General features: G+C 38.0%; 2 protein-coding genes across 8 annotated transcripts in view; both read right to left on the bottom strand.

Moving 5' to 3' along the window:
• LOC135217945 (antigen WC1.1-like) overlaps positions 1-12,441 on the bottom strand; it is a 12,560-nt gene extending 119 nt beyond the window's left edge. Inside the window, exons 1-8 of the mRNA XM_064254048.1 lie at positions 12,055-12,441; positions 5,980-6,064; positions 5,138-5,212; positions 4,253-4,397; positions 2,589-2,713; positions 1,844-1,995; positions 1,214-1,373; positions 1-146 (exon numbers count right to left, since the gene is read on the bottom strand). The exon at positions 1-146 is cut by the window's left edge and continues 119 nt beyond it. Of these exons, the coding sequence (XP_064110118.1) occupies positions 1-146; positions 1,214-1,373; positions 1,844-1,995; positions 2,589-2,713; positions 4,253-4,397; positions 5,138-5,212; positions 5,980-6,054 (878 nt within the window). The 5' untranslated portion in view covers positions 6,055-6,064; positions 12,055-12,441. The remainder of the gene's footprint in view (positions 147-1,213; positions 1,374-1,843; positions 1,996-2,588; positions 2,714-4,252; positions 4,398-5,137; positions 5,213-5,979; positions 6,065-12,054) is intronic.
• LOC135217851 (neurotrypsin-like) overlaps positions 1-15,380 on the bottom strand; it is a 66,211-nt gene that overhangs the window by 12,243 nt on the left and 38,588 nt on the right. The gene's annotated exons all lie outside the window — the stretch shown is intronic.

The following is a 15,380-nucleotide window of genomic DNA, read 5'->3' on the forward strand; positions in this document are numbered from 1 at the left end:
AGGAATCCAGGACAGCTGGAAAGGCTGTTTTCCTCCCCAGTGCATTCCAGATTATCGACGCCGATGTCAGCTGCTGCCACGCCGAAGTACGCTCTAGTGTACGGTATGCTCATGCCGCTCCCGTAGCCTAGGTTTTGACAGATTACCTGAGAAGAGTAGAGTGAGAAATGTTACCTGGATTGACTGAGAAATGCTGAATATTATTTCCACCCGTCTGTATGTTCGTATGTACTTTGCACTACCATGTATATAGTAAATTTCTATTAGTGCGTATCAGTCCTCTTAAGATGTCTTGGAAAGCTAAAGGTGAAACCTGTCTAGATTTATACCCTGTATGTTCCGATGATTTTAAACATTCATACACACACACACACACACACACACACACATATATATATATATATATATATATATATATATATATATATATATATATATATTCAGTTGTATTCCACATAGGAAAATGAAAAATATGCCCAACAGTTTCGGTCCCTCCAATGGACCTCTTCTTGGAGCGTTTATTAATGAAAGAGATAAAGTTTACAGTGCATGCCGCCAAGAAAGGCCTAAAAATTTATTAAACATACAGTTACCAAAAACTAGCAGTTTGAGCTACAAACTATTTAGCAGTAAATAACAATAAAACAAGAATAGCAGTTGAACAAATGAAAAATTCCAAAATATCTAACGAGGTAATACACCAATTTCAAACAATTTTAACATACAGTACAAATTATATTAAAAAGCGTATACTATATGATATTTAATGGATCCCTTTCCTTAATAAACGCTCCAAGAAGAGGTCCATTGGAGGACGAAACTGTTGGGCATTTTCTGAGACATACCTTTTTCATTTTCCTATGTGGAATACAACTGAATTACTATATTTTCGTGCCTAAGAAGATTACCAGTACTATATATAATATATATATATATATATATATATATATATATATATATATATATATATATATATATATATATATATATACACACACCAAACCATCTGTAGTACCGAAAACACAATCGCTGCAGAAATCCGAGTCTAAAATCTTTATGTAATACCTCTGATTCAAGCTAAGTTAGTAAGCCCAAATTTGACTGCACTAATGCCCTATCCTGAAAGAATCTAGTTTCAAAATCCCCACGTAGTAGAAGTGTAGACTGAGCCTTACTGTAATCAAACATCTAATCCTAAAGGAATTCTACATACTCTGGCTTCCTGTCGGCCGAACAAGTCATCACACACGGAACTCCAGGTTCCATTGTGCTTCATGTAGACGGTTCCCGCTGCGCTGTTGCCTGGAATCTTCGTTGGAATGACGGATTCCAGGCGGAATACATCTTCCTCACATAGCTCCGGCTTCTCGTCGCTTAATTGTTCATGCAAGGAAAAGAGATACAGAACAAATTACACTGGATGTTAATGTTCACAGTGCAATAAACCATCTCGAATCTATGTTATTCTTTTTCCCTTTAATTACATATTTAACCATTAATCTACAAACAGCCCTTTCTATAAATATATGAGTCTTTAACCGCTTAACTTGTTCAACATTATCTAGATTGTAAAATAGACTCATTTCTGTCATAGGTAATAATGAAAGATGGAAAAAATAATAATCAACTTATTCAAACAATAAACAACTAGCAATTTACGTACAAAGAGCTCTTTCTATACAAATGAGCCTTTAATGGCTGAACACGTACAATTTTATTTAGATAGTAAAACAGACTCATTCCTGTGAAAAAATAATAATTAACTTCCCATGGTACAAAAGCAAGATGTATATTCCTTCCATCTAGACAGTCCTCAGACCCGTCAGATGAAAAATAAACTCACCTTCCATCCATGCAGTCCTGGAAGCCATTGCATACAAGGTACTCAGAAATACAAGAAGAATCAGAGGTCGTTCCAGACGACGTCTTCTCACAAGTAAATTGGTTACTTGAGCACAGCTTAGCAGACTCTGTTTGACATTCGACTCCTGCCACCTTTAGGTATATATATATATATATATTATATATATATATATATATATATATATATATATATATATATATATATATATATATATATATATATACATATGTATATATATATATATATGTGTGTATATATATATATATATATATATATATATATTATATATATATATATATATTCAAGAAAATATCTCTCATGAAATCTATCAACGAGTTTCTGGATAAAAATCAAAAGTTTCATTTGAGTTTGATCTATCATCAAAATAGGTTGATTGTAAACAAAATAGGCAAATAGTTTGGATGAAAAATATTTATAAAGCTGTACAGTAGGTTTAGTCAGCCAGAATGTGGTATGAATTGAAGTTCATAGTTTTTCTAAATAATTCATTATAGTAATTGATTCAGCTCTTTACTATGAAAGAGAAATGCTGATATTAATACTAATAAAAGCAGGAGAGGAAGAAATTCTTGATATAAATCTGAATAGTAGCGTCTTTTAAGAATGAAAATAATAAGGCATGCTAAGTATGATCAATACGTAGAAATGCCATGGGTAGTGCTCTTTTCAGAATTACAAAAAACATGAGTATGTCACACATTACCTCAGCACCTGTACAATATTGCGTGTTGCTGTTCAGTGTACAACTGGTCAGATCAACATTGTCATTACCAGTTTCTTCAGGACATTCCAGCACATACAAGTCTTTCCAGTCATCTGGAGTCCAGCCTGAAATACATGAATTGGTGAATAAAATATCATTCCTAGATCAGTTTGGTAAAAAAAAAAGTGAGCAATGGAAAATGAACACCTGTTTATACAGGAATCAGTGAGTAAATATAGAGAACAGATAATGAACACTTGTTTACATAGAAATTTAGTGAGTAAATCCAATTCCGCCCAGGACAATTCAGCACATGACAATTCAGCTTAGAGACAATTTAGCGCATGACGATTCAGCACAAGGACCATTCAGCGCAAAGACAATTTGGCGAAATAAAGCTAAAGCATGGAAAATTAAGAAAACAGTGACCAAATTAGTTTTTATTTGTAAATTATTTTAGAAATCCAAAAAATGAAATATGATATTTATTGAAATAAGATATTGAAAATTATACTAATTTATTTCTGATTTGGCGACAAAAAACACAACTAACGCCTTGCAGTGAAAAATATTGGTAATAATCTAAGATTGTTTACACTTTCAACCATCGAGCAATTGACGGTTGTTATTTATGCTGTAACAACAAGAAAATAATAGTTACTGGTATTCTTCTAAACTGGGACGGGATGTATTTCCTTTTCTGGAGCGTAGTTTTTTTACAAACATTCGCTGAGCTAAAACAAAAACAAACAAAAAAAAGACCCATGGAGCGGATTTTATCAGAGAAAGGTCGTGATCACATTCTATTATTCATATGTTCTGTGGAGGATGTGGAGTTTTTGAAATTGGAGCAAGACAACGCAGAGAAAGGATACTGAGAATCAGAGCTGGACACGACGATTCCAGAAAAAAAGCCAATTATCAGAGAACAGCTAAGACAATAAAAACGCCAGTTAGTAAATATGGGAATCGAGCAAACACAATGGAATACTTACAAAATATAAGCTACCTCATGAAGTGCAGAAATAAATTAGTATGGAGATTTTTGTACAGGAATTTTTTATAGTATGTCATTTCAATAAATATTTTTGTCTACTTTTTAAAATTCAATGTTACAAATAAAAGAGTAATTTGATGACTGTTTTCTTCGTTTCCATATTTTTATTTAATTCGCAAAATGTCTTTGTGCTGAGTAGTCCTTGCCCCGAATCGTCATGCGCAGAATTGTCTCTAAGCTGAATTGTCTCTGAGCTGAATTGTCATGCACTGAATTGTCTCTAAGCTGAATTGTCCTGAGCTGAATTGTCTCTAAGCTGAATTGTCGGCGCTGAATTGTCCTGCGCGGAATTGTTGGTGCTCCATAGTAAATATAAAGAATAAACAGATAAAGAACACCTGCTAATATAGGAATTTAGTGAGTAAACATAGCAAATGAACAATTAATGGAAACCTCTTTATATAGGAATTAGTGAAAAATATGAATATATAGATAATGAACGCCTATTCACATAGCAATTAGTGAATATAAACATAAATGCATAGAAAATGAACGCCTCCTTCATATAGCAATTAGTAAATAAACATATAAATATATAGATAACGAACACCTGTTCATGGTGAACTGATAGACTCAGTCATGAGTAATGACCTTCCCCTCGACTTACGCTGGGTGTGTCCTCCGTAGAAATTCCGACGGGTAAACCGCAGCGCCCCTGGGTATCCCAATGCCCTGCAGACGGTGTTAGCTTCGGTCATTCCGAAGAAGTCATCGCACAGAGGGCGTCCTTCACCGCCTGCCTCTGACGTCACCTGCGAATAATCTCAAATGTTACGAATATTTCAATATTCCGAATTTTATATATTTACATTAAATCAAAACATAACACATGAAAACATACTAAGGGGGAAATTATTATTATTATTATTATTATTATTATTATTATTATTATTATTATTATTATTATTTATTATTATTATTATTATTATTGTTGTTATTCATTATTATATTATTCAGAAAATGAAACTTATTCACATAGAACAAGCCCACCACAGGGGCCACTGACTTGGAATTCAAGCTTCCAAAGAATATTATAGTGTTCACTAGGAAGGAGCAAGAGGAAATAAAGTGAAATAGAATTGGAGGTAAACTTTAGTAATGGTAGATACCTGTTCCAGGAAAACTAAGGAAAAGTCAACCAAAAACAAGGCGTCAGTGCCCTTTTTGACGGGAAAACAAGGAAAATTGATGATAGATTACTTTGTCTCACCTAGAGACAAAATACCAAGAAATAGCTAAAGGAAAATTGCCTTAAAAGCATGACACCATGATCCTTGTGAAAAAATAACGAAGAAAGTTTTTTTTAGCCTTACTAAGAAGCCTAAAATCATGTGATCCAATAGAAAACCCTACAGAGAGAAGGCATTCGATTCAGGGAATTACAATATTTTACCTCCGCAAGGAGCATTAACAACCAAAGGAAAACAGGAAGAATTTATACAGAGATGCGACATGATAATAGAAAATAAAGCAAAATATTTCGTTCTCTTACCAAGATATTGCCTTCTGTAGGTCTTTCTCCACCGACCAAGTGGACGGCAGCTACTTTTCTGTCAAGGAGAGGCCTCTGAAATTCGAAAATAATATTTATGTTAATGACAATCATATTACGTACTCACAGAATGAACATTAGAATAAAGAGCCTCTTGATTTATATAATTCACGTGTTTATTAACGTTATTATAAATTACACTTTTATTGAGATATTCATGCTTATTACAGGTTGAACTTAATAGCATCGCAGAGATTTACCTTATCAAAGCAATCATAAGTATTGTGATACTCAGCAGAGTGTGTTTAAGTAAAGAAATACAATATAGTAGATTCAGATCAGCAGTGCATTTGATGTCTAGGCAAGTCCCTTACGACGCTCCTGGTTGGCCGTTGATAAGCCAATGACAGGGCTGGGAACTCTCAGTCTCTCTCGAGAGTTCACATAGACAGGATGTAAGTTCCATCTCTCCTGAAAGACGTATCCCTCGGGAGTGATGGAACATACATCTTGCCTATGTGAACTCTCTCGAGAGACTGAGAGTTTCCAACACTGTGATTGGCTTATCAACAGTAAATCAGGAGCGTCGTAAGGGACTGGCCTAGACGTCAAATGCACGGTTGATGTGAATCTACTATAATGTGCGTTCAATTTCTAAGTAAAGACTTTCTTTATAGAGAATATCATTTAATGTGGTATTCATGATGATAATTTATGTATATATGAACACAAACAACGAAGATATCCATAAAACAGGTAGTGTACCTAAATGGTGATAAATACAGCAGTCCTTATAAATTAATGACGCATAGAAGGTCTGAAACTGTCAAGGCCTCACTCACCTGTGACTGGACAGGTAAATTGAACGACAGGTGAAAGACGAGCACAAGTAGCGACCATCTTAGGCCCAAATCCATCTCTGAGTCACTGTAGATTTTATGAACAATAAAGTATAACTGGTTATACTAAGGAAGCAAACATAAAATCTGTAAATTGATATATAAATGGTATCAAATGTTAAAATGGTAAGAAAATGGACGCAGCTGAATTCCTGAATTGTAGAATCTGTAGGGAAATTTAAGAAATGCATATATAAGTGTATATATATATATAATATAAATGCATATATGTAAACATACACAGACCCACACTCACATACATACATACATACATACACACACACACACACACACACACACACATATATATATATATATATATATATATATATATATATATATATATATATATATATGCATATATGTGTGTGTGTGTATTTATGTTTGTATGTGTATTACATACAAAAACAGCTAGAAATAAGATTAAAGGTTTTTTTGCAGATACTATACTTTTGTTGTCTCCGTTATACCGCGAAACATCTAAAATCAACCAATAAAATTCATTTTACACCTGCAAGACGCTACTATGAATGGAAACAGATATGAATGAATCATCTACAACTTCCTTGTTAACAACGATTGTTTTTAGTTTCGTATTAGTAAACAATGAAAATAGTCTACCGTCCATACAAATCACGAGGCGCAAGGTCAGGTGTTATTTAGTATAGCAAAAGCGTGACGACGTAAATTACCATTCAGAAACGTGTCCTGCATCACTTTCTCAGGCTTAATCGTTTCATCGGCCTCGTGATTAGTCAAATTTGACAAGAGAAAGTTCACATGATTGCGTTAACTTGGTCGAATCAGCTATTTAAAAAGCCTTACACCAACCTTGATTTAATCGGTATACCTTGGATATAACATAATTGAAAAGTGGCTAAAAACCAGCTTTGAAATGTAGAAGAAAAAATGAAGAACGGTACTGCTAAAAAAATGAAAAAATAGCACAGAAAAGAAATAATAATGCATATACAATTTATCAGCATACGAGCAAATTATTTTTTTCTTCCCATTCCGTCCACGCGTACCTCAAGGTGAACCACAATGACGGAAGGTGTTGGTATCCTCAGCCCAAATATCCTCTCCTATCCTGCCCCTATCATCAAACCCCCACCCCCTCACTGCCCCTTCTTCTCCTCTTACCCATAATGCCCTTACCTCCAGTGGACCCTCTGCCCATTCTACTAACTTCAAGCAGGTAAGGGAACTCCCCGAAAAAGTTCTGTGAGTTTAAGTTTAATCGTTGAGACTTCTTGCAGCTGTGGGAAGCAGGTTTGGGGAAGGAGTGGGCGGCTACTACTTATGCTACTACTACTACTGCTACTAATAGTAATATTACTACTAACAACAACAACAACAACAATAATAATAATAAAATTTCAATTGCATGCAAGATACATCCTGGAGACTACAACGGGATCGTAGAAGGTGATCTCCGCTGGGATATCTTCGTTTCCCTGATTTTAGTCTATTTCTCTATTGTCGAAGTAATCAAACATTACCCGTGACATTCAGCCTCAATAATAATAACAATAATAATAATAATAATGAAAAAAAAAAATAATAATAATAATAATAATAATATTTTGGTAGAAGACCCTCTTTTAGGCAAATACTGTTAAAAAGGATGGCAGAATCAAGCGAGTTTGATTTTATATATGGTTTTTTTTTCTATTTCCTTACAATTCGCTTCTCAGGCTCAGCGATGTTTCTGAGTAACTGGCCAATATTCATATTGGGAATTTTTCAAAAATTGTAAAATGCTGAAGGAATCTTTTATTAGCACAGGATATCAGGTCCAGGTCAAGCAGGGGTCGTCGTCAGTGCCGGTATTATTCCGTAAGCGTAGTTCAGTTCGGGCCAGGGTCGTCTTTGGTTTAAGGGCGCTGGTGTTGGTGCTGTATAGCTGGTATTATGTTACGTTTCGACCTTCTCGTAGGTCATCTTCGGACGAGTCGGTTGAAGAGACTGTAGCAAGAAAGTTTGCGGAACGGTATTTATAGCGGCACGGACCTAGAGTTGCATTCTCATTGGTCGGGCCGGTCTTGGGCGAAGCCGTGGATCTCGCCTCGAAGGTCTCGGGGATTCTCTCGTGCGAGCGCCACAGTAGTGTGCCTGGGGATGAACATCAGGAATTCCGTCTGTAGCAGGAATCGTATCATCCTGTGGGGGCTCCTGATTATCTGGCATCGTCGGGGGGTCGCTCGCTGCTCTCCGGGCGGCGGTGGGAAGGAGAAACGTTTCTTGAGTTATATTTAAGTTTGGTTTCTCCTTACCTATATGAAGGGCTTCTAGGAGGTGCAGGGGGGGAACGTCGGGGATCTGTTGTCTGATCTATTATTCATGATATTAGGGATAATATCATTTCTTTTTATCCGTTTGTTATGAGCAGTCCTGGCGTGGTTGAATATGGCTCCTTCTTGGGCGTGGCAGGAGATTCGCTTGGAGAAACGCATGGAGATCATACCGACGTATTTGCCGAGGCATCCTCGGACGGGGCATGTGTAACGGTAGACCACACTCGTCTTCTTCAAGGGATCCTGAAGGGGCGCCGAAGGATTGTTTCTCATCACCAGGCTGCTCGTCTTCTTCGTTTTATATTTATATTAACTTAATATTTCTGTCTGGGTCAGCGGGGCTGACGTTTTCCTCGATGATCTTTTTGAGGGCTTGTTCGTCCTCCTTGTACCTCCGGTGGAAGTGCCCCTTGTAGAAAAGCTTGATGGGCTCTGCAACGTCGGGGCGGGGTTCCCGGTGGTACCAGGCATCCTACGTTTCCTTATTGACTCATCAACAGCACGATTGGTGTGTCCGTTGTCGACGAGGACCTGGGCGGCGCGCTCCAACTCACTGTGTGTGTCATTCCAGGAGGAGCAGTGTGAGAGGGCCCTCCTGACGAAGGCGCTGATGGTGGAGCGCTTATACCTCTCAGGGCACTCACTCTCACCGTTCATGCACATTCCCAGGTTCGTCGGCTTCGTGTACACCCTCGTGCTGAATTCAGAATCTCGCTGTTCGACAAGGACGTCAAGGAAGGGGAGGCGGCGATCTTGGCAATGTTCAATCGTGAACGTGAGGCAGCTGTGGTCGTGGAATGCACGTCACAGCTGCTCTATCTCATCCTGGGAGTCGGCGCAGACAAAGGTGTCATCAATGTAGCGCACGTACATCCTCGGTTTTCCTGGGAAATATGGAAGACCCTCTCTTCAACGGTACTCATATAGAAATTGGCGAAAAGGACCCCAAGGGGAGATCCCATCGCCACGCCGTCGATCTGGGTGAACATATAGTTGCGGTGATCAGCAAAAGAGGCCTTCTTAGTGCAGATTTCCAGCAGGGCTCGAAGGGCATGCTCTGGGATGTTTAAGGATGGAGTGTCGGGGTCCCTGTAAACTCTGTCCAATATCATTTGTATAGTCTCGTCAACGGGGACGTTGGTAAACAGGACTCTACATCCATCGAAGCGATGCATCCTCCGGGGGGCGTTGCTCGTAGGGCGTCCAAGAGTTTCTTGGCCAACAGGTACGTAGGGGAAGGGATCTGGCTGATTATGGGGCGAAGGGGGTTCCCTTGTTTATGGGTCTTAACATTCCCATAGATGTAGCCTAAGTCATGGTCACCCGTTATGGGTGGCAAATGCAGGGTGTTTGAGGCGGCGTTGACCGTTTCAATAATCCGGTTGGCCTCTCGCTTGATGTCGTCGACGGGGTTCTTGGTGATTCTGCGGAATTTCGTGGAGTCCGCCAGGATTTCATCAATCTTCCGGACTCCAGCGAGATTCTGAATTCAGCACGAGGGTGTACACGAAGCCGACGAACCTGGGAATGTGGCATGAACGGTGAGAGTGAGTGCCCTGAGAGGTATAAGCGCTCCACCATCAGCGCCTTCGTCAGGAGGCCCTCTCACACTGCTCCTCCTGGAATGACACACACAGTGAGTTGGAGCGCGCCGCCCAGGTCCTCGTCGATAACGGACACACCAATCGTGCTGTTGATGAGTCAATAAGGAAACGTATGGATGCCTGGTACCACCAGGAACCCCGCCCCGACGTTGCAGAGCCCATCAAGCTTTTCTACAAGGGGCACTTCCACCGGGACGGTACAAAGGAGGACGAACAAGCCCTCAAAAAGATCATCGAGGAAAACGTCAGCCCCGCCGACCCAGACAGAAATATTAAAAAAATATTATTATATTATAAAACGAAGAAGACGAGCAGCCCTGGTGATGGAACACAATCCTTCGGCGCCCCTTCAGGATCCCTTGAAGAAGACGAGTGGTGGTCTACCGTTACCAACCATGCCCGTTCCGACGGATGCCTCGGCAAATACGTCGGTATGACCTCCATGCGTTTCTCCAAGCGAATCTCCTGCCACGCCCAAGAAGCAGCCATATTCAACCACGCCAGGACTGCTCACAACAAACGGATAAAAAGAAATGATATTATCCCTAATATCATAATAATAGATCAGACAACAGATCCCCGACGTCTGCGCCTCCTAGAAGCCCTTCATATAGGTAAGGAGAAACCAAACTTACAAATATAACTCAAGAAACGTTTCTCCTTCCCACCGCCGCCCGGAGAGGCAGCGAGCGACCCCCCGATGATGCAGATAATCAGGAGCCCCCACAGGATGATACGATTCCTGCTACAGACGGAATTCCTGACGTTCATCCCCAGGCACACTACTGTGGCGCTCGCACGAGAGAATCCCCGAGACCTTCGAGGCGAGATCCACGGCTTCGCCCCAAGACCGGCCCGACCAATGAGAATGCAACTCTAGGTCCGTGCCGCTATAAATACCGTTCCGCAACTTTCTTGCTATAGTCTCTTCAACCGACTCGTCGAAGATGATCCTACGAGAAGGTCGAAACGTAACGTAATACCAGCTATACCAGCACCAACACCAGCCCTTAAACCAAATACGACCCTGGCCCGAACTGAACTACGCTTACGGAATAATACCGGCACTGACGACGACCCCTGCTTGACCTGGACCTGATATCCTGTTCTATAAAAGATTCCTTCAGCATTTACAATTTTTGAAAAATTCCCAATATGAATATTGGCCAGTTACTCAGAAACATCGCTGAGCCTGAGAAGCGAATTGTAAGGAAAAATAGAAAAAACAATATAATAAAATCAACTCGCTTAATTCTGACCATCCCTTTTTAACAATAATAATAATAATAATAATACACTTGCAGTATCATCTATGTTATCAGTAACTCAAATAATAATTATATATTAACAATAATACAATAATACCTTTGCAGTAACGCTCACATCTATCAAGCAAATCATCATAATAATAACTAACATCAATAATAATAATAATAATAATAATATAATAATAATAATAATAATAATAATAATAATAGGATCTTGTTACTGATAGTATGGTTAACGAAGATAATGTTACCAATTTCGTTTTCGTTTGTACACGTCAAGATCATCTTATTAGTCACAGGGTTCAGGGGAGAGAGAGAGAGAGAGAAGGGGGCGGGGCATTCAGTTTATGGCTTTGAATTATTTCGTCACTTCATCGGTAACAAATCATTTGCGAAGTCCTTTGTTAAGGAGAAAAATTTACTTATCCCCAAGTTGATAACCTCTTAACAATATAGACAGTGAGCAATACTTAAATTAACGATATTACGCTGCTGCCAATAAGTAACGCACACGAAGTTTTAGCTGCTATTAGATAATTCATGCACTATGCTTAGCTCAAAATGAAAGAATACATGAAAACGACTTGTACTTAGTTAGAATGACTTAAAAGTAATCAAACAGTTCACAAGACAAATGAATTCATTGCTAATGAACCATCATCAAAGTTATTTCACTACCTGCTAAGTCACCAACAAAAATCACTTGATAATTCCACCAAATTACGATAACTAAGTTAACCCCGTCCCTTCAATCGTTAATGTGTTTAAAATAGCCTACTTTCTTTCAACCGAAAGGAGTTCGTTAAATTGTCTAATCCTTTTGCAAACTAATAATTAACATCAACTCACCTTTGTGTGTTGACCTTCTGTTCTCGATAGAGATGTCAGCTAGGTGAAATAGCCTATGATGGCGAGCAAGTTCCAAGTCCGATTAAACTCATATCTGGATTCCCGTTCACCTTCTTCCGAGCCCAACGAAGTGTGAAGAGAGTCTCACTCACGAAAAAGCTTTATAGCAAGGGAAAAAGCTAATACAAGCTTTAGAGCCAGTGACACTCGTCAGGGAAGGCTAATACAAGCTTTATAGCCAGTGACAGTCGTCAGGGAAAGCTGTTACAAGCTTTATAACCAGTGACACTCGTCAAGGAAAGCTAATACTAGCTTTATAGCCAGTGACACTTGCCAAAGAAAGCTAGTAGTAGCTTTATAGCCAGTGACAATTGTCAGGGAAAGCTAATACTATCTTTATAGCGACATTCGTCAGGGAAAGCTAATACTAGCTTTATAGACAGTGGCACTTGTCAGGGAAAGCTAACACTAGCTTTATAGCCAGTTCCACTTTCTCGTCAGGAAAAAAAAGGTTCCAGCTTTATTGCCAGTTTTGCTCTCTCGTCAAGGATATAAACTACAAACTTTATATTGAGAGCCAATCTCTCAATTTCTCGTCAGGTTTGCAAACCTAACAAAAGCCACAAGTCCCACAACCAGTCCCACTCACGTCGAAACACCAGCACCAGGCAAAGGCAGGGAGAGAACTGGGCATCGTCTGACGTTGTGATTACGAGAGCTGTGTTGGCTGGGGCAGGTTGCTGCAGTTTATCTAGTCAATCCGCGGCTCTATTGGAATCTGGTTTGGTGACGAGGTACCATTTGTATTGGGAATACAGTTTTATTATTATTATTATTATTATTATTATTATTATTATTATTATTATTATTATTATTATTATTATTATATTATAAACCAGAAAAACCTGGGAGATGTGAAGAGATAGACGAACAATAATAGTTTTATTATTATTGTTACTATTTATTACACTTCTTAATAAACAAGAAACATCATTTGTGTTAAAATAATATATATATATATATATATTTATATATATATATATATATATATGATCAAAAAAATCTCGGATAAATGAATTACAATAAGTAATTAAATAGGCATATGGATATACGAGTGACTTAGGAGGAAAATAAATTCTTTTTTTTTTTATAGACGTGAGATCCACTACACCATTTCAACGAGAGACCTTTCGAAATTTTAAGAAAAACGCTTTTTCAAATTCATTAACCTGTACTACTTATATTGTTAAAGAAATACATGTTTCAAACTATAAAAGTATTAAGGAAATATCAGTATGAAAACATGAAGAAATATGTGGACTATCAAAAAGTAGAAATATATATATTCGAAATCTGCAACTCACAAGCAAGGAAAGACTAATATGGTCGTAAGGCAGTTAGGACTCCTAAGAAAATGAACTTCTTGTAAAGGTCAAAATTCTGAGAGTAGTGAGGCTCGTGTTGCGTAATCTTTATAATAGTGAAATGTCGAAATGGTGAGATGCAGAGCTTGTTTTAGTTATGCCCAGTTTTGAATAATTCTCTAATTATCAATTGCTGAAGGAAGGGGTCATTAAGCTGAAAGTGTATGCCTTTTACTTTTATTTATTTGGAAATAACAAAAGTTTTTGCCTGGATGACTGATGGAATAAACCACTTATCTGAACCCATTATATGAGGTTATCCAGTCACAATTCTAAGCACCAGAGATCCCCGCAACATGGAGATATCTGAATCATCCACTATTATCTTTCAGAATATAGCTCCAAATTCTAAATGTAGCATTTTCCAAATGAAAATAGCTGAAGGTATTGATAATGATAATCATAGTTTCTCTCAGATCTTTATTCCTGTGAGGGTAAGGCTTAGTCCATTCCATGACATTTATGTTTTTGCAAGTCCCTGGCTGAATCAAAAAAAAAACCAAACGTATGATTTCCGTATTCATTACAATAAGGAAATGCCGACACTGGTTTTGGTGGGTTGGCAATGCGCGATCGTGCGTATTACTTCCTTCACAATAACCTGTATGGCAGCATTACACAAGGAGCATTTGCCTCTGGTAAACAAAAATTTAACCTGTTAATAGGAACTGCAATATAACCAGATTATTAAAATGAAGTGGAGTCTTGCAATGCTGAAGGTTGATTGATTTATGAGAGGTAATTGAATATCTTCCTCAAGTCATGAAAATTTGCTTTTACGAAATGAAATCCCATATGAAAAAAAGGAAAATAAAACGTCACACGTAATTATTATATTTCTTATTTGTTTTGACAATCAGCTGCCTTTAGATTTCTGGAACTAGTAATCAAATTGTCTTAACTGCATAAAAACAAGACAATAGATAGTAGATACTAATATGGAAAATAGGTGAATTCTTTCATTATTCCGTGAAAAAGGAGGAAATTTGAGGGAATTTGAGAATTTTTAATCATGAACCCTAACTTAACCAATACATTGCAATTCTATATCATCAAAATCTTACTTAGGACAGGAACTCAATGCAACCCTTTGTTAAACGAACTGTTATTTTGTAATATCACAGACAAATTTCTATTGAAGCAAAAATACGGATAAACTTTAACCTACATTCCGCGAGACCTAACTTAGTTGTAATTCAGTTTCATCATATATGTTTCAGGGATGGACGATTGTAGGAATCCCTCAATTGGACGCTCTTTTGCCAAACCTCTCTACAATGAAGGAAGCGAAGGCGATGCCGTTTCCAGAGAGGAAATACTTAGGAAAACTCCCATGAGATGCGTCATTCTTAGCACAATCTGCTGCTCTGAAGCCTAGAATAAATAAAGGAAACGTTTTTGGAGAGTCGGATGAAAACTTAGGTGTACTCCGTTCTTAAAAGTCTACAAAGAACAATGAATTAAACACAGAGTCGGCATCATACGAATAACTCATCATTCATAGCACGACCTGTTTCTCAGGGGTCGTCGTCAGTGCCCTGCTTGACCTGGACCTGAGATCCTGTTCACATGAAATAAAAGATTACCTTTAGCGTTTATGATTATTGAAAATTCCCAAAATAAATATTGGCCAGTTACTCAGAAACGTCGCTGAGCCTGAGAAGCGAATTGTAAGGAAAATAGAAAAAACAATAGATAAAATCAACTCACTTAATTCTGCCATTCTCTTTAACAGCATTTACCTAAAAAGAGGGTCTTCTACCCAAATAATAATAATAATAATAATAATAATAATAATAATAATAATAATAATATAATAACAGGTATCATCAGGTGAAAGGTCTATACAACTACCTAGAGGAGACAAACACCATCCCCCACCAACAGAAAGGCTGCAGAAGG

Source organism: Macrobrachium nipponense, chromosome 9, assembly GCF_015104395.2.
Source record: "Macrobrachium nipponense isolate FS-2020 chromosome 9, ASM1510439v2, whole genome shotgun sequence".
Lineage (NCBI taxonomy): Eukaryota > Metazoa > Arthropoda > Malacostraca > Decapoda > Palaemonidae > Macrobrachium > Macrobrachium nipponense.